The sequence below is a fragment of the Cibotium barometz genome, chromosome 16 (assembly GCF_041138505.1).
Source record: "Cibotium barometz isolate CiBa-2024 chromosome 16, ASM4113850v1, whole genome shotgun sequence".
NCBI lineage: Eukaryota > Viridiplantae > Streptophyta > Polypodiopsida > Cyatheales > Cibotiaceae > Cibotium > Cibotium barometz.
Genome location: NC_141061.1, coordinates 51,488,256 through 51,508,175, shown reverse-complemented (window position 1 = coordinate 51,508,175; position 19,920 = coordinate 51,488,256). Strand labels below are relative to the sequence as shown.

The 19,920-nt window shown below is 38.6% G+C and overlaps 1 protein-coding gene across 2 annotated transcripts; it reads left to right on the top strand.

The window, feature by feature from the left end:
* The first annotated feature begins 12,376 nt into the window (after nt 1–12,376).
* LOC147630721 (protein KINESIN LIGHT CHAIN-RELATED 1-like) lies at nt 12,377–16,504 on the top strand. Of its 2 annotated transcripts, none has more exons than XM_086810693.1 (5): nt 12,377–12,543; nt 12,700–12,845; nt 13,111–14,572; nt 14,855–15,741; nt 15,844–16,504. In XM_086810693.1, the coding sequence occupies exons 3-5, from the start codon at nt 13,250–13,252 to the stop codon at nt 16,091–16,093; spliced, it is 2,460 nt and encodes an 819-aa protein (XP_086666819.1). In that variant the 5' UTR covers nt 12,377–12,543; nt 12,700–12,845; nt 13,111–13,249; the 3' UTR covers nt 16,094–16,504. The 2 variants fall into 2 exon arrangements, with proteins under 2 accessions (XP_086666819.1, XP_086666820.1); XM_086810694.1 differs by having other exon boundaries at nt 12,378–12,543; nt 14,855–15,719; nt 15,844–16,106.
* Nucleotides 16,505–19,920: the final 3,416 nt, after the last annotated feature.

The window sequence follows — 19,920 nt, the reverse complement described above, 5'->3', positions numbered from 1 at the left end:
ATTCACATCACAATCATCACATCTATTCACCTCACATCTCATCACCTCTATTCACATCACATCCATCCATCCATTCACATCTATCTAATTCACATCACATCCATCCATCCATTCGTATCTATCTAATTTACATCACATTCATCCATCCATTCGCATCTATCTAATTCACATCACATCCATCCATTCAATCATCATCTGATTCACATCTTATCTCATCACATCTATTCGCCTCATATTCTCATCACTTCTATTCACAGAATTTAAACATAGAATTTAAGAGGATTCTAATTTTTGATCTAAAGATTCTTTACGTATCTATTTATGCATAATTTAAACATAGAATTTAAGAGGATTCTAATTTTTGATCTAAAGATTCTTTACGCATCTATTTATGCATAATTTAAACATAGAATTTAAGAGGATTCTAATTTTTGATCTAAAGATTCTTTACGCATCTATTTATGCATAATTCAATTTTAAGAAAAATAACACTAAATTAAATCCTTTAGGTATCTTCTTATGCATAAATTCAATTTTAATGAGAATAACTCTTTTGAAATAAAAATAATTCTGTTATGCATCTTTCTATGCATAAATTCAATTTTAATGAGAATGACACTTTTGAAATAAAATTATTCTTTTATGCATCTTTCTATGCATAAATTCAATTTTAATGAGAATGACACTTTTGAAATAAAAATAAATCTTTTTTGCGTCTTCCTAGGCATAAATTCAATTTTAATGAGAATGACACTTTTGAAATAAAAATAATTCTTTTATGCATCTTCCTATGCATAAATTCAATTTTAATGAGAATGACACTTTTGAAATAAAAATAATTCTTTTATGCATCTTCCTATGCATAAATTCAATTTTAATGAGAATGACACTTTTGAAATAAAAATAATTCTTTTATGCATCTTCCTATGCATAAATTCAATTTTAATGAGAATGACACTTTTCAAATAGAAATAAATCTTTTATGCATCTTCCTATGCATAAATTCAATTTTAATGAGAATGACACTTTTCAAATAAAAATAATTCTTTTATGCATCTTTCTATGCATAAATTCAATTTTAATGAGAATGACACTTTTAAAATAAAATAATTCTTTTATGCATCTTCCTATGCATAAATTCAATTTTAATGAGAATGACACTTTTCAAATAAAAATAAATCTTTTATGCATCTTCCTATGCATAAATTCAATTTTAATGAGAATGACACTTTTCAAATAAAAATAAATCTTTTATGCATCTTCCTATGCATAAATTCAATTTTAATGAGAATGGCACATTTGAAATAAAAATAAACCTTTTATGCATCTTCCTATGCATAAACTTAATTTTAATGAGAATGACACTTTTGAAATAAAAATAATTCTTTTATGCATCTTTCTATGCATAAATTCAATTTTAATGAGAATGACACTTTTGAAATAAAAATAAATCTTTTAGAATGCACAAACGGAGGGAATTACTCTTCTAGAATAACCTAATGATAAACTTTAGTTCCATAAAATTTAAGAAAATTTTGCATAACCTCCTTTGTATGGCTGACCATTTCTCAATTTTATCATTCAATTTATGACTTGAATTAATCCAATTTGAATTCTGATATCTCTAATCTACTCCATTTTCTAAAAATCAAGAGAGTAAACAATGAAAAGAGTTTAATCAATCTTTTAATTAAAATTTCTAGGATTGAGAAGGGCTGAATTGTAAAGAAGAGAAGGGGGTGGCCTTTCCATCAAGGCATAGCATCATATTTTAATTTAACATTTACAAAGCATAAAATTTGAGAAAACCATAGATTTAAAAATTCACAATAAGTAAGAATTAAGCTTACATGGAGCTTGTAAGCTTTCCTTTGGCTTGAGGGATTTAGGGTTTCACTCTTGTTTATAGCAAGAGTGGCCACCAAATTCACTTGGAGAGGATTAGGCCAAAAAAACAATTGAATTATCAAGAAATTCAATGTTAAATGGCTCAGGGAGACGACAGAAGCAGAGTAATAGTGCATAAACACGATTAAGCTTTTACAAAGGGGGAGGCTTCTATTTATAGAAAAAAGCGAGCCTCTAACCAAGGAAACTGATTCTAGAATTTTCCAGATCAGTTTGGTCACTTTTTGATCATTTTTAGGTCAGTTTAGCTTACTTTTTGGATCTAGTTGAAACATGAGAGAGGAGAGATGAAAATATCTCATTAGTTGTGAGTTTAAAACTCATCCACACATGTGAAATAGGTTCCTCCTTCATGAGGGGTATTCCCCACACTGAGGTGTCAAAAATGCATCATTTCCTCTAAATATCTCTTCTTTTTTAACTAATAAACCTTGTCCTTAGTCAACTCTTCAACTTATGTGAGTATTTACTCATTTTTGAGGGATTTTCTTTTATTCTTCAATTTATCTCCTCCCTACATTTAGATTAATCTTATTGGTCCATAGGAACCTTAATCCAAAATTTTCAAAAAATCTGGACCCTCAGGATAAGGTCCTTTTTACCTATTTTCAATTTATTCCAATTGCACATTGGAAAGTTCTTTTTGAATTTTTGTTTCAGGGAAATTTAGTTTAATAAGAAAGGATATTTTTTCATCCAAAGATATCTAAAAACTAAATTATCTCTCTCTAGAATATTTTCTCTCTCTAGGCCAAAACAGGTAGAAACAAGATCTTTTATTATTTTGAAAAGGGGATTGATTTTTACAGGGAAAAAAACTGGACATCTTGAGGGGCTGGGGAGGAATCTTGCATTCTCTCCCACTTGAAAAACGTGAGATGTCCTCATCTCATGTTTTTACAGGGGAAAAAACTGGACATCTTGAGGGGCTGGGGAGGAATCTTGCATTCTCTCCCACTTGAAAAACGTGAGATGTCCTCATCTCGCAGGTGGAGTATGATCTCTTTCATCATCTTCTTCTTCTTCTTCAATTACTTCCATTACTTCCAGCGTTACTGCCTTGGAAGTGGACGGCCGATTTGGAAATATCTCTTTGCCTTCCCCTATTCTGAGGTGGAGATCTTGCATTACTTTGGATTGAGATTGCCGGTTGGTTAGAGGGTCTACCTCTGGGATTTTCTTGATTTTGGCGGAAAGAAACCTAATTACTCTGGAAGGAAGGATTTGGAGTCTGGAATCTTGATCCCTGATTTTCCTGCCCCGAAAACCTTGATCCAAAAGGTGTTGGGCAATCCATACTGTGATGACCAAATCCTTGACAGTTATAGCATTTTACTCCCTTGTTCAAGGGTGGAACTTTTGAAGTTGAGAAATTTTTTAAAGAATTAAGCTACTCCTAATGCTTTCTAACACTCTAATGCATACAAATCAAACAAAAAACATACAAATCAAACAAAAATTAATGATTCTACTTCTATGTTTACCTCAAAAGAGAGTTAAAAATCACTAAAAATTACATTCTATTGCACTTTTTGATGCAATGGAAGCAAACAAAGCCTAATACATTCTCTGTGAAAGCCCTAGGAACATTAAAAACTAAATTAACAACAACCAAAACAACAATTTAAGCTAAAAATTATGCCAAAATGTATTTTTTATCAAACAAAAAAGAAAGCTATTCTACACACAAATCACCATCAAAACCACATATTTTTCATGGGAAACCATTAATCAAGACAATGGGTAATGGTGGGTAATGCGTAGATTAGAGGAAAACGATGGAAAAATCCAAGGGATGATTCCCTGGCATCAGCGCCAAAAATGTTATGGCTCACCCTAACCCCCCTTGAAACACATCTAACAAGAGATTACCTAGTGAACTACAATTGTTGTGTGAGGATCTTTCCAATGGCCGAGCTCGTAACCCTTAAGGTCTCCATGCTCTACAACTCCTTGAGAAGAAATTCCACTGTGTCTCCCGTGAGCGTTGTCACACTGCCGCATTGCACTACGTGTACTCGTCCCTCCTCTCACCTCACTTGTTAAAACCCTAAGATCTCTCTAGATAATTGTTATGCATAAACATGCATAAATCAGACATAAACTCATCCACCCGACCACCCCCGAGCCCAAGGGATGCACACATGAATAATAATGAAATATATCATACCTTTACCTTGATGTCCCATACCATCAAGAGGTATAACTCCAATCCAATAGCATGTAGCTATAGTGTGTATTGGTGTGTACATGGGTTATATATATATATATATATATATATATATATATATATATATATATATATATATATATATATATATATATAGAGAGAGAGAGAGAGAGAGAGAGAGAGAGAGAGAGAGAAATGTCCTATGTGTTACATGTGAAATATCTTGCAAAAGTGTGAAATATGTGGGTGTGTACATGGGTCAATAGAGAGAGAGAGAGAGAGAGAGAGAGAGAGAGAGAGAGAGAGAGAGAGAGAGTGAGTGAGTGAGTGAAAGAGAGAGAGAAATGTCATATGTGTTACATGTAAATATCTTGCAAAAAGTGTGAAATGTGTTGGTGTGTACATAGGTCAATATCCCGAGAGAGAGAGAGAGAGAGAGAGAGAGAGAGAGAGAGAGAGAGAGAAATGTCATATGTGTTACATGTGAAATATCTTGCAAAAAGTGTGAATTGTGTTGGTGTGTACATAGGAGAGAGAGAGAGAGAGAGAGAGAGAGAGAGAGAGAGAGAGAGAGAGAGAATAAAATGTCCTATGTGTTACGATTTCAACCAAGCACACTTATTGGTGTTTTTCGTGAATTGTGTGTGTGTGAGAGAGAGAGAGAAAGAGAGAGTGAAAGAGAGTGTGTTACGATTTCAATCGCTTGCCAGTTTTGCAAAATTGCTTGCCAAAAAAAAGCACCCAAGCATCATGTGAATTCCATCTTATTTGAGGAACTTGAGGGTGGATCTATTGGCCCTGACCTCTTTGAGAAGTACCAGGAGAAATTGTGCCAAGGCGGGGCTTATCACCACACTGACATGACCCTACAAGCAACAAGGACATTTAATACCATAAAAATCCTTAGGGAGTAATTCGACCCATCTGATTTATCCTCTTTGGAAAGAATACCAAACAAATCATTCATAGAGTTGTTGGCCCTACCTGACTGTTGGTGGTGAATTTGAGAAGGAAAGATGCAAAAAGTAAGCTTAACTAAAGTTTGTAGGCACTGAGATGACCCGCCTCGATCTGATGGTGGAGTGAATGTCAGGCCTCTCTGATGGGAGCGTGTCATGTCGGTGGAGAACCTCACGAATCTGTCTCTGTGTGGTGGAGTCCTGATGCTCTGGGGGTTGGGGAAGTATGGCTTACAGAATGGATCGAGCTCTCTTGCGCTAAGAACTCCTATGGGGCGTGGAGCTGGAGCGTGGGTATAGGTGATGGGCTCTGATGTTATAGTAGAGGAGCTGTTGTGGGCAATGGATTTCGATGTGGATGTGTGTACCATAAAGAAATCTATGATGTCTCTCTGTGAGGTGTCCTTTGTTCTCACTTCATCTCAGGAACATACACATATGCAATACACCCAAACACTTTCAAGTGAGACACATCCGGTCTTATGCTTGTAAACTTCTATTTAGGTGTCATACCATGAACAACTGTAGTGGGTGTCCTGTTCATAATGTACATAGCAGTTGCTACTGTTTTTGTCCAAAAATAATGTGGCATATTCTTTTCAGACATCAAGGCACGTGCCACTTCTGCAATGTGCCTATTTTTTCTTTCTACAACACCATTCTATTGTGGAGTGTACCTGCATGTAAACGTGAGTAACTGTTTGTGATGCAACACATGCTCAGTTCCATAACATGAGATGTGTCAGGATTTCAAGATACATGGTATGCGGATTCTAGCACCTCTAACCATATGACCAGTCATGCTGAGTGGTTTAGAGACATGTAAAAAATGGAAAAACCAGGTTATGTAGAAACAGGTGAAATGGCATGGGTACTATAGGTAAGTGTGCTAAGTAGCTATCGTGAGCTAAGCTATCCCATAAATCACCCACCACTACTAAGTGATTATTATAAGCATTCGTTTTGATTTCAAAAAATATACAAGTAGGGCACCACCCTCGTGCAAAGACCCAAGCAATGGTCTAGAGACCTCATATAAGAGTATCTAAGAACTGCTAAGTACCTCCAATGATGGTTTTTTTTAAAGGCCCTTTATTTGATAGATTTTTAGCCATAAGGTCCCATCCCATGGAAATCAAGGCTATGGTCTCAAGGCTCCATCACTACGAGCCAAAAGTCCTACCTAGATCACACCCTTAAAGAAGAATCGAACGATCCTTGAAAGTGAAATCAGACAATCCTTAAAAGTGGAATCGGTTGATCACAGAGTAGAATTGCTAAAAGCAGAAAATAGAGTCGGATGATCCTTGAAAGTAGAGTCGGGAAATTCAAGAAAGTAGAATCGATCGATCACTATAAGGTCAATCATTGAAAATAGAATCATCAATTCAAGAAAGTAGTATCGGTCGATCATCACTGAAAGGTCGAAGTAGAATCACTGAAGTTCAATTGCTAAAGTTGGATTGCCAAGGCAGGATCACCGGGAGTTAGATCGCTGAACAATTTGACTTTTGGAATCGCCTGATCAGACTTTTAGGATCATTAATTGAACCACGAATCAGCCAAGTGGAATCGATCAATTGACCAAAAATAATTGCAAAGGAAAATGATCATAAAAACGGGTGATTCTATCTGCCACATGTTGCTTGCTAGTAGTTGGTGAAGCGATGGAAAAGTAGGATCATATAGTTTGATGCTATGCTACTAAAACGATTCACCTATTATAGTTTTGGCCAGTTGGAGTAATACCATTTGTTTGGCTACATCGATTGTGTGGAGCTAAGTCGTTTGTGAGAATTGACTATAGCAACATTGTGGTTTGAAGTAGAGAATCTTCTTTAGTGCTGGGAGAGAAAGCTTCAATGGAAGCTTGAACAGAAAAGCTTCAAAGCAGCAGCACAATGAAGAGTTTCACCCTGAGCTTTAACCACCTAATGAAAACTAAATAGAACTAGCTATGTAAAGCTTCAACACAAGCTATGGAAAATCTTTGCTTTGATACCCATTGTTAGCTCATAGAATGGAGCTGTTAGCAATTGGATTATATTCTGAGGTGTACTAGATGGTGGTACTCCCATAAAAGTATGTAAAGGAGGTGCATGGACAAAGTCACTATCTTACATTTTTAATGGAAAATTAATAAATGAAATCTCTCTCTCTCTCTCTCTTTGTTTTTTATAATTTATTTATTTTTAATGTTACATATTTTAAAGTACCTATATTTATTAACATGTGGTAATGCTAAGAATATATCTTTTTATAACTAATTAAGGAGAAGCGTAAGAGTAAAAAAGGCTACTTGTGCTATCAATGTGCAGTGTCACATGGGCGTACTTCAGGGTCAAAGTAAAGAGGAAGACAAAATGGACACATCAACATAGAGTGACATATGAGCAGATAAGAAAAGGAATTATCTTGAAAAGGGAGGAAAGCGTGGATTTATATCAAGTTTTATATGTTAATCGATTTCTCTATTTATATTACTTATCTTGTGTGTATCCTCATTTATATTAATTAACTTGTGTTTTGTTTAAAAAAATGCTTACCAAAAATTATGCCCATGCTTCCATAGTTAATGGGATTAGAGATTGGTTCAATCATGGATATACATGGGTAAAGGAGCAGTTGTCAAAGCATGGAGTCAAGCCATTAGTTGAGGTATATGCATATTCTTTTCAAATTCACTTATTGTATATTAATTTTTCATTGAATCTATGTATCATCAAAACAATATATATTATGTATTAAAATATAGTAATTATATTAAACCATTTGCAAGAGGCCAGCGCAGAGGTGTCTCCATCACATTGTACGAGTGGCGAGGTTGACAATGAGGATGATACATCACTATGACTTTTGAGGATATTTAGAGACACAACTTGCAGTAGGATACTTACACCAGGATTTTGGTAGCTTATAGACAACTAGTTTTTAGTCACTTTGCCACTTTTTGCACTGATATAACAATGTATATTTGTATGGACTCAACCATATTGGATATTTTATCACAGAGTGACTCAATTATGGATATTTATACATGTATTATTTTTTGTCTAAAGACTTGATGTGGATGTTTACAGTAGACTATTTCCCCACATATATACTCATGTATATTGTCACTTTGTTTTAATTTCTCTATGGTTTCAATGTATATATCTGTTCATTATTGTACAAAATGTATATGTTCATTCATGAGTTGCTCCGATTGCATTGGTTTATACATTTTTTTAACATTATAGTCACCCCTCTGAGTTTTCCTAACTTATTATCTCCTCATTTTCCACAACCACCTAACCCAAAAGTATCTTAAGGCCTTGTAAAATAAAAGTATTTTTTAAACATTATAGATCATTACATTTTCCCTCCTTATGAAAGGTCTTTGATAGGTGTGATTCCTTTGTCACTTTGAATTTCATCCTGGGTTTTTTTCACTTGATAAATTTGCATATACTTATTTGATGCATGATTTTGACATAAATCTGAGCTCCTTGATCTCACTCACTATTTTATAATAATCAAATGTCTTATTAAGGTATTGTTCTAGAGATATGCCTCGGTCCTATTTGAATTTGGTTATATTCATCTCTTTTTATATTATTTTCTTGACCTTGGTAATATTACCTTTAATATAAGTTATAATCACTAATATACAAATTGCATGCATCACATACTATTCTCATTTTCTAGATATCATTGCATTAAAAAATCTTTTATTTGAAAAGTTCAATTTTAAGGAGGTCACCATACTATTCTCATTTTCTAGATATCATTGCACTATAAGATCTTTTATTGAAAAATTCAATTTCAAGAAGGTCACCATACCATTTTGAGAACCCTAAATGTAAAGCTTAAAAATGGTCCTTGAATTTCTTGTTAATTACATAACTAAAGATTTTCTAAGATTTTTTTTCCATAAACCTCTTAGTAAATAGCAACCTTTTCGAAATCCTCCCTAAACTACTAGGAGTTAGTGATTCTAGTTTTTTGTTTATTGACATCTACAACATGTGGGGGTGGGCACCGACAGCTATTTATCTCTTGTTTGGATGGTGGCAGGTAATAGCTCTTTCTATTCGATAAACAATTCAGCTTGGAAAAGCTAAGTCTAAGCACTCACATCCATTTCATTTGAAGAAGATGTATTGTTGGAAGGGCTCTTAATACCAATGTTATGTCCTTCATTTCTATAAAGTTGCTCCCTATGTGCATTGAATTTCATTACAAAACCTAGTTTGTCATTTCATTTGTTATCCATTTTCCTATGAAGGGGGTGTGTAATGTAACACACACACACGCACACATGCATGCACGCACACACATGTACACATGCACACACACACACACACACACACACACACACACACACACACACACACAAAGAAAAAGAAATATTGAGGAATAAGTAACACATGTATGCTATCTTAATGAAAGACACATATGAACTTCCAACATTCCCATAAACTTTGTGCTTGTGGGGTTTGGGAAATCGCTTTTTTACAAAACATCATTTATCATCACATAGATCTCAATGAACATACTCCTATGGATTTTGATGGTCATGTACTTCATGTTTTGACCGATTTAGCTTTCATGAAGGATATATTGTGTACCTTAGCATAGGATATTAAGAAATGGTTTTTCAATAGGAACACAAAATATACATCCTTTGAAGTGCTATTTTTACATATAAAATAGACAACAAGTGATTCACTTTAACATAGAAATTAAAAAACATGATTTGAAATGTTTCTTTCATGTGTATGGAAAAGATATAATTATAACAACTACTTCTCACCAAATGATTTTTTTTCAAGGGGTTATGTTAGAATTGAAGGTGAATTTTTTAGCACTCCATATAGTTTAATCTAATGGTTCTTATAGGATAAGCATAGGTGTCCTCCTTGAGTGAATCTTTATACTATGTCAACGAATGATTACATATTATACATAAACCTAAGAGAAAGAGAGTTAATTTCTATTATGTAATAGTAGGATGGCTTGTCCAACACAAACATATATTTTTAAATATCACAACATTCGGGCAAGTGATTCCATCTTGAGTTGGTTTTATAATGGTTTATGCCCAGTTCTCATTCATTAATGTCATAAAATGAGAGAGAGAGAGAGAGAGAGAGAGAGAGAGAGAGAGAGAGAGAGAGAGAGAGAGAGAGAGAGAGAGAGAGAGATTTGCTCATGAGGTTTGAATAATATCTCAAACATGGTGGAATGAATTGGGGTTTCAAATTTGAAGTCGTTTATTTTACTATGCCAATTCTCAATGGTTGCTTGCTTATTCTTAAAGTCAATGTTATTGTTGTAGTTGATAACAAGCAGAGTTTGGGAGGTTTACTAAGCGATTCCATGCCCTTCACTTGTCATCTTTCAGTGGGTTCAAAATGGCCATCACCTTTTGTTCGCATGCACTCTTTGTGTCATTAATCATTCAATTGTCCTTGTGGGTGACCATACATTAATTTTAAATTGCCATAATTTCTAGTCATGGTTGTTGAATATTAGACCACAAGGCATTAATTTAAATCATGCCTAATCATAAGATAATTGTTTTGTTTTGTGAATCTTTGCATGTTCCTACCATATGCTTTAGGTGTGAGTATGAAATATAGGGAAAAGCTGAGAAGCTTATGGTTAAAAGTGATGGCTATTGCATAATGTAAATATAGGAATAACAAGAACACATATTGATGTAGGCCTACCTAGAAGGCCCATGGAACCAGTCCCCCCACGTGCGTGCGTGCGTGCGCGCATGCACACTCATATTGTTCACCAAAATCAAGAACAAAAATAGAAAGAGACCCTAGGAGTAAAACTAGAGTAGAAGGACTACTTTGGGGGGGGGATTAACTTAATGACCATGTAGCTATCTCTTTGACACTAAAGAACAAAGAATCGAGATTCTTTGAAAGTTTGAGCATCTACACGATACTACTCTTAGGAGCTCACTTTCGCACAACTTAGAGGGTGTGTAGCTATAGAAGGTTAGCCCAACAACACCAGAAACAATCAATCTATGTATTAATTTATATTTCTCCTCCTCCAAAAAAAAGAAGACCATGTTTTGACTTAGCTAACCTTTATGAACTAGCTAACCTTCCATTCTCAATTGCCTAATGCCTCCACTAGGAACAAGAACACACATCTTGGCTAATGGGTGTTGAATTGTTGAGTTGTAAGTATGCTTTGGCTTTTGGTATAGATGAACAAAGCTATCCATCACATATTAAGCAACTGCGTGAAAATAAGCCCTCTTCATCGATTTCACATCCAAGTGTGTAAAGGCCAACCTCAATGGATATAATGATAAAAAAGAGAGAACAACTGTGTGAAAATAAGCCCTCTTCGTCGATCTCACATCCACGTGTGTAAAGGCCAACCTCAATGCACATAATGATAAAAAAGAGAGAACAATTTGCCATTTTGTAAAGGCCCACAAAACAATATGCTTGAGGCTATGTAGTCTTAGATAGAGAACATAGAGAAATATTTAGGCCAGCTCCTTGTCAATTGTAGTTAAACTTTAAAGGTTGCTCTCGTGCACAAGATTGAGGTGGTCTAGCGAAAAGACATTCTAGCTAACATGGTGCAGGAGCTCTTCAATGCTAAGGGCCCTTTCCCACGGCCCAATTTACTCACTCATGAAACATTTATGCGCATTAAAATGCTAGTCACACTCTTACGTTCAGACGGTGCGAAACTATCTCATGCCTACATGGTTGGCCAAGTTTTTGAAGGGAATTGTAATTGTGCCGATTTTGGCGCACTTGACAAAACGCTTGGCCAAGCCAAGTTTTCCACGAATATAGTGCCCTCCTATATTCTTGCTAAACTTCAGGTGTGGGAAAGCTTGGTAACTAGTCCAGCCTATACATAGAAGAGTTGGGGGAAAACTTTTTCTCTAGCAGAGGGAACTTCTTTAATATGGTCAAAATTGTAAAAATTTTATTGGTTTTCTCGAGGACAATGTAAAATTCTGTACCAGAGTTTTTATAGGTTGAACTTCTGCAAGATACACTAAATGCTGGCTTTTGTGGAGTACTATTATTTATTTATTGGTCATGGGAGTATGGTGTACTATTTTATCATGGTAGGAAGTATGTTTCCATAGCCAAAAGCTTGGCATGGGAGCATTCTTGCTTACATCATGTCTTCATCAGAAGGCCCATCACAACAATCAAAACATCCCTCTCCCCCTCTCTTGAAGATTTGTGCACACATTTTTTCCAGCTCTACCAATTGCCTTCTTGGCCCCCAACCGCTCTGAAGGAGACTAGTTGCCCACTGATGATGATGATGATCAACCCTTTTTTTTTAATGATCCCATGTTGCCCCCTTTCCAGTTGGCCTTAGTCGGGCACACGAATCTTACAACCTCGTGCTCCCGCCGAGACACCCACACACATCCTCTACCCTATCCCTGCGTGCAAGAGACAAGCTATGTGCATAGAGATAAGAGCTGTGTTTACCTGCAAATTAGGGCTCTCAGGCTCTGTGAGTTGAGAAGTTTTTTACATTACACGCGCGCGCGCACACACCCCCTCTCCCCCCGCCCCAACACACGCACACACACACGCACACACACACAGAGATTGCATTCACAACTCGCCCGATTCTCAACCCCTCTCTTTTTCCTGTGTTTCTCTGCAGATTAGCGTTTAACGGCCTCGTGAGTTAGGGTTTTTCAAACCCTTCAATATTACCTTGGAACCTTGCAATTAAGCGTCGCCCAAACTCGCAAATTGTAGATTGAATGTCTGAATTTTGGATTTTTGCAATAGAAGCCCACAATTAAGGTTCGCCCAATCTTCTAGTGTCCAGCATTAGTGTTGTGGGCTATTGAAATGTGGAGCTTATCAGCAGATTAGGGTTTAATGGCGCTGATTTGAAGCTTGATGTAGGGGCGATTTCGATTTCGATTCGAAATTTTGCAATTAATCTTCGTCCAATTGTGAATTCTAGATTTGAAGCCTCAATTCATCAGCCCCAATTGTAGATTGCTTACTTGGGTTTTTAACCTTAAATGCTCGCAATTAAGCTTCGCCCGATTGTTGGTTGCAGATACGAAGCCTGGTTCTAGGAGTTTTAACCCTTACTATTCGTAACTAAGCTTCTCTCAGCTGAGTTTCTGATAGAAGATTGCTCTTGAACTGCTCCCAATTGTGCAATCTGCATAATTGGTGCTTGTGGGGGATTGGAAATGCCGAGCTTAGCGGACAATGAGCCTCTTTCTCTCTTGCAGAAAGACAGGGAGAATGTTTCTGCAGAAAATTTGAGCCCCGAAAGCCCTCTAAGCCCCAGGAGTGTGCAGAATTTCGCGTCAGAAAGCACCAGACATGAGATTGTGGAAGCGCACATGGGTGACGGAGCTGAAGAAGAAGAAGAAGCCGCTTTCTGTGCTGAAGCCGAGGCTTTTGCGAGGAAATGTGATGTTCATGAGCTTGCGGTACGAAGATTAGTACAGGATTTGGTTGAAGATGATGAACTGGAGGCATCAAAGGAAATGGGCAACCCATCATCAGCTATGGAAAGCAGTGAAGTGGGCTCTCTTTCAATCACAAAAACTCCCATGGTGGACACACCCGAGCAGGAGAACAATCTCCGTAGACATACTCAAAATGGCAAGTCTGCCATAGTGGGTGCCCAACGACAGGAGAACAAGTGCCCTGGCCTTACCCAAACTGGCAGAAATTCACATCACCTTGATCACCCATCTAGCAAGAAACGTATCCATCCTATGAGAGAGAGAGTTCAGGAGAAAGCAGCTCCAAAGAGCCCATCTAAAACACATACTGCTACCCTCTTGAAGCCTTCCAAGCTGTCCAATCCCTCATTAAAAATCCCTCTCAGGAAGCCCTCTGCAGAGCCCAACAAGATGAGCCCCAACTCCACTTCAGCCAGCAAGAGATTCACCCAAGAAGGGAGCGAAACATGGGCCTCATCAGAGACTGACGAAGTCCAAAGAAAAGTGAAGGAAATTTTTCAGAAGAGGAAATCAACTATTGTATTTGGAAACAGGAGAGCTCTTGGAGACAATGGCAGTGTTATATCAAGTGAGCACAACAGTCCACTTGGCCACGAGAATCCCGATCTGGGCCCTTTCCTTCTGAAGCTTGCAAAGCAGGCCATTGCATCTGGGGACAAGCCCCAGAAGGCCTTGGATTTTGCCACCCGAGCAGCCAAATCTTATGAAATTGCTGCTGATGGCAAGCCCAGCTTGGACCTAGTGATGAGTTTGCATGTGCTTGCTGCCATTCATTGCTCTCTTGGGCAGTATGATCAGGCAGTTATGGTGTTGGAGCAGTCTATAACTGTGCCTGACATAGAAACAGGTGGGCAGGAACATGCCCTTGCTGCCTTTGCTGGCTATATGCAACTGGGTGATACCTTTGCACTGCTTGGAAAAGGTGAAGAAGCCCTCTCTTCCTATCATGCAGGACTAGAGATTCAGATGGGGGCCCTTGGCAACAAAGATCCTCGCGTAGGCGAGACATGCCGATACTTGGCAGAAGCACATGCTCAGGTAAACCCAAATCCACTTTGCATTTGGCTTTTCTGCATGTGTGTACTTCTCCATATTTCAATCAATAAGGGCTGTAGATTTCCAAGCATCTCATGATATTATGCTCTCTCTCTCTCTCTCTCTCTCTCTCTCTCTCTCTCTCTCTCTCACTCACACACACACACACACACACACACACACACACACACACAAATTTTAAAAAACATCTCCTCTGCACTCAGGTGATATCATACATTTTTTGGGGTGACGACTATGTGATTGACAGATAATTGATTTCTACAGGCTTTGCAATTCGATAAGGCTGAGAAATTGTGCCGGCATGCACTGGATATTCATAAAGAGCATGGTGCTCCTGCATCCATTGAAGAGGCCATTGATAGAAGGCTTATGGGTCTGATCTGTAATGGTAAAAGCCAGCATGAAGCTGCCTTGGAGCATCTAGTGCTTGCAAGCATGGCTCTTCTCACTAATGGTAAGGATGTGGAGGTGGCCTCAGTGGATGCAAGCATTGGAGATACCTATGTCTCTCTAGGCCGGCTTGATGAGGCTGCGTTCGCCTACCAAAAAGCTCTCACGGTTTTGAAGTCGTCAAAAGGGGAGAGCCATGTTGCCGTTGCATCTGTGTATGTTAGCTTAGCAGAGCTCTACAGCAAGACAGGCAAACTCCGTGAATCAAGGGCTTCCTGTGAGAGTGCTCTTAGAATCTACAGTAAACAAGGAGGAGGTGGGCATCAACTTGAAGAAGTGGCAAGTGGGTTGACAGAAATAGCTATCATATATGAAACTTTGGATGAGCATGAACAGGCCCTGTCTTTCCTGCATAAGGCCTTAGCTATCCTGGAAATAGCTCCAGGTCAGCAAAGTGCTGTTGCTGGTGTGGAAGCACAGATTGGAGTACTCAATTACTTGTGTGGAAACTACATGGAAGCCCATGTTTTCTTTAGTAAGGCTGTGTCCAAGCTGAGGGCAAGTGCAGAAAAGAACTCCTCCTTGTTTGGCATCGTGCTGAATCAGATGGGTCTTTCTTGTGTGCAGCTTTCTGATGTACAAGCAGCTGTAGAATTTTTTGAAGAGTCCAGGAGTATTCTAGAAGCGGAGTGCGGGCCTCACCACCCTGACACACTCTCGGTTTATAGCAATCTGGCAGGTGCATATGATGCCTTGGGGAGGTAATTCTAAGAGCACACGAACATTTCTATGCAATAACATGTCAATCTGCATTTCTTGTCTGTACTTAGGAAGCTGAAGTTTCCCGCAATGTTGGATGTCAGGTTGGATGACGCGATCACGGTGTTGGAATATACTCTGGAGGCAAGAGAAGACATGTCAGGATGTGCAGATATGGAAGTGGAGGATGAGAAGACTAGACTGGCAGAGTTGTTGAAAGCGGCAGGGCGTCCAAGGGCAAGGAGATACAGTGGCACACTCGATCCAACCATGCAAAGAAACACAATGCCAATGTCCACAGGTGGGCAGCATGCTACTGCACCCACTGCTCCTGCGTTTGGACAGATAAGCTAAGCTGCAATTGAAAAGTAAAGTCAGAGGTTTACATGATTGATCAAGTTTTATCATAGGAGCACCAGCCTCCTGGAGTTCATTCACATTGTTGATGGTGGGCATGCTACATTTGTAGACTCAGCAGTCAGGTATTTGAACTATTGGCTTGGGCCTTGGTGTGTATGCTTTGTGGTGAAATGTGCTCAACCATGACCATCCATGTTACATACCCATTCTTGAACATCACTGCCTTTGAGCATCCAGTGCACGTGCATGCTAGGACAGCCTCGAGAGTAGTGAATGTGATACACATTAGTGGAGAAATAAAGTCTCTTGTTTAGTGGTGTGGGATTGAATTCTCCATTACTTCTAATGATGTAATTAAAGCTCTTTGAGCTTGTATTGTATCAACTGCAGAGCTAATTGTCATCAGATAATCGTCAAGTATGTATTGTTGCTGTGGTACGTGAATCTTGCAGAAACAAGCCAAAGGAAATGGCCAAATTGGCTTGTCTCTGTCGAACACCATGCGCACACACATGCACTCTAGATTTACACCCATGCTTCGTCGCCTCAATAATTATTGAAATGATTTGTTGCTATGATATAAAACCTTATCTTGAAGCAACAAGCCCGTTTATAACAAGGTGCCACACTCACTCTACACTTTGCTACAAGATAAAACCTTATCTTGAAGCAACAAGCCTGAGGTGCCACACACTAAGCCTTCACTCTACACTTTGCTACTTTGTAGTCCTCCCAACCTACTCCACAATCAAGTCCCATACCCTTTGACATTACGTTCAGGACACGCCTAGGGTTAGGGCTAGGGACGTGTACGATCCCAAGATTAGGGTTAGGGTTAAACCAAGGGGACTTGGAAGGTTCACATGTGGGCTAAGGGCTCTAGCAAGATTAGGTCTAGATTGGCTAAGAGCTTATAATTAATAGCCTAGAAAGCTAGTAAATAAAGTAAGAAAGCTAGCAAGGGCAAATAATAATAGCCGAGTTATTGCTACATAAGTGACCTTGGGACACTTACGAGTTATGGAGGTATCCACGCAGCAAATAGGAGGGCTACCAAAGGCATGCAAGACCTCGTGGCCATGGAGCAGGAAGGTGGGTGGTTTGGCCTTGTGGTATGGCATATGCTAAGTCAGGGCCATTGGTACCAAGCAGACTCTCGGTAATCAGCCCTTAAGTTGGGCTCGCTAGCCGCAATCTCTCACGGTCATGTGATAGGTACGATGTATGTCGGGGCTATGAAACCTTGTTAGGGTTTCAGTTCTACATCAGATGATCCTTAAGCGTGAGCTATGGACACATCACATTAGTATCAAAGCATGGATCTAACAAGTGCTACATCGACGTGTGAGAGAGACAAGGAAAAGCAAGAGCCCTGAGCATGGATGTGCATACGGCAAGAGAGAAGGTAAAAAAGCACCATGATCATGTAGGCTAAGAATCGCCTCCATGGAGTAGATTTACCCTCAAGTTGACCAAAGGTTTGACCTTGGTGTTTCGAGAGGAATTCAGTTGCTTCAAGGCTAGGGTATAGGGGGGAAGTTAGCCATTCCACCTATGATCATGCTTAAGAGGGGTTGTGTGTGCGGTGTGCTTTGGTGGTATGGGACACGCGAGTGTTGTATTTCCATGTAGGATCTCCTGAGGCTTCACGAGTTTCTTGTCTAAGACACTCTATGCTTTGGCATAGTTAACCTCCGGTAACTATGAGGAGTAGTGCTAGTCTATGAGTGACAACAAGATAAGGGACTTACTTGTTGGTTGTCTGAGCATTGGCATGTCACTCGTAGGGTGACAAGTTTTATGATTCATGACACACTCTCATGATCGCCACAAATGATATTGATGCATGAGACAGCCTCATAATTGTACATGAGTGATGAGAAGTTTAGAACTTCTCCATCTCAGACTAAATGTTTAGACCAATTTGATTGGTCAGATCCCATAATGGTGGTCGGAGATACTCTAGGGTGGACACAATTCCATGGGATTATTTTGGTTCCAGGATTTGGAGTTATATCGATTTTTTTCGCCTGCTCAACGGGATGTAATCCATGGACATGTTACAGGTGGAATATATGATAACCATTGTCCTTCAAGATCTCTATTAATGGGATTGCATGGACTTTTGGTAACCTTAAGTTCATTCCAATTTGGTGGGTTGAAAAGTAGCATGTTGTCTTCAGGCTGTTCTCTACGACATGAGACATGCAGAAACTGATGGGGAGTTTTATGCTTGCCCTAAAAGTAGACATGAATATCTAGTGGCTATGTGTGAAAATAAAATCTTTGTTCAAAATTAATGGAGGATTGGACATGCGAGATCTTGTGGTTAGAATATTGTACTAGAAGTACATGGCACTAGGGCCTGTTTGTGCATTAAGTGGATAAGTGATTGCTGACACTAATGCAAGATGTCATTTGGTATGACAATTGAGTTGTGTTATGGGCCTCTGTTAGGGTTCTTAAGGTAGAGCTTGTTGCACTTTAAAATTGGATGTTCTATTGGGATTCAGGTCTTGATAGTAAACAATCGGCTCTTTGTATAGCAGGGTCTACAAGAGGAGTCTTACACTAGCCTAGGGATGGATGTCCAAATCCACGGATTCACATATAGGCTTGTCTACTTATACATTCAGGAGGACATGAATTGAATAGAAGGAGAGAAGTATGTTACGTTCCGAGACAAGCCTAGGGTTAGGACTACGGACGTGTACTAACCTAAGATTAGTGCTAGGGTTAACCTAAGATTAGGGTTAAGGGCTTAGCTAGGTTGTGAAGGCCTTGGAGGATTCACACGTGGGCTAACGACACCAACAAGATGAGGCCTAGATTGGCTAAGAGCTTATAATAATAGCCTACTACTAATATGGCTAAAAGCTTATAAATAAAGCAAGGGCCAATAATAGCCGAGTCATTGATATATAAGTGACCTTGGAGACACTTATGAGTTATAGAGGCATTCACACGATAGACAGGAGGGCCACCAAAGGTTTGTAAGACCTCATGGCCATCATGGAGTTGCAAGGTGGGTGGTTCAGCTTAGTGGTACGGGATGCTAAGTCGGTTCCCCATCTTCTTCTTCACCTTCTCTACCGTTCTAAGAGAGAGACGAACACCCCAATAAATAGAGGAGAGTTATCCTTTTCTCTACTACGTGTTACATAAGATTTGAGCATTGGTGGAGTGATAATGTCAATAGTCCAATCGAGACACCTTTCCACCACACGAAGGTTGCATTAAGTTGCTAATTGTCGAGTCCCCTAATGATCCTTGCACTTTTTAATCTTCTCCTCATTTGCAATCTTTTTGAGTCCATTTGGGTAAACATCTTTGGTGCTATTGTCAGGGGGAAGCTGATCCATCCATGTGTTTATTAGGGACATTATATTTTTTGTTCTTAATGGGGACGCCCATGTAAACTATGGCAATGGGCGTATATATTATTTTGATACTGGCTAAATGATCAGTGTGGATTGATTTTCATGCCTGGGTGGAATCCCATGTGTTTATGCTGACATTTTGGTCATTTGGTATTGTATTTTTATTGTGTTGTGCCTATTTCTTGTGATTTCATTGGGATTGATTGATGTGACTTTAGTTGATTGTTTAACTGATGTGGATTACATTTGTGAGTTTTAGGTAATGAGTTGTGTGAGTGTACCAATAGAGGTGTCATACAATGCGAGGGTACTAATTGAAGAATGTAGATTTTCTCATGATTTTTAGTACTATTCTACAATTGATAATACCATATCTATGAGCTGATGAAAAGACATTGCTATTATTAACTTAAGACAAGACTGGATATTATTAAGTTGACC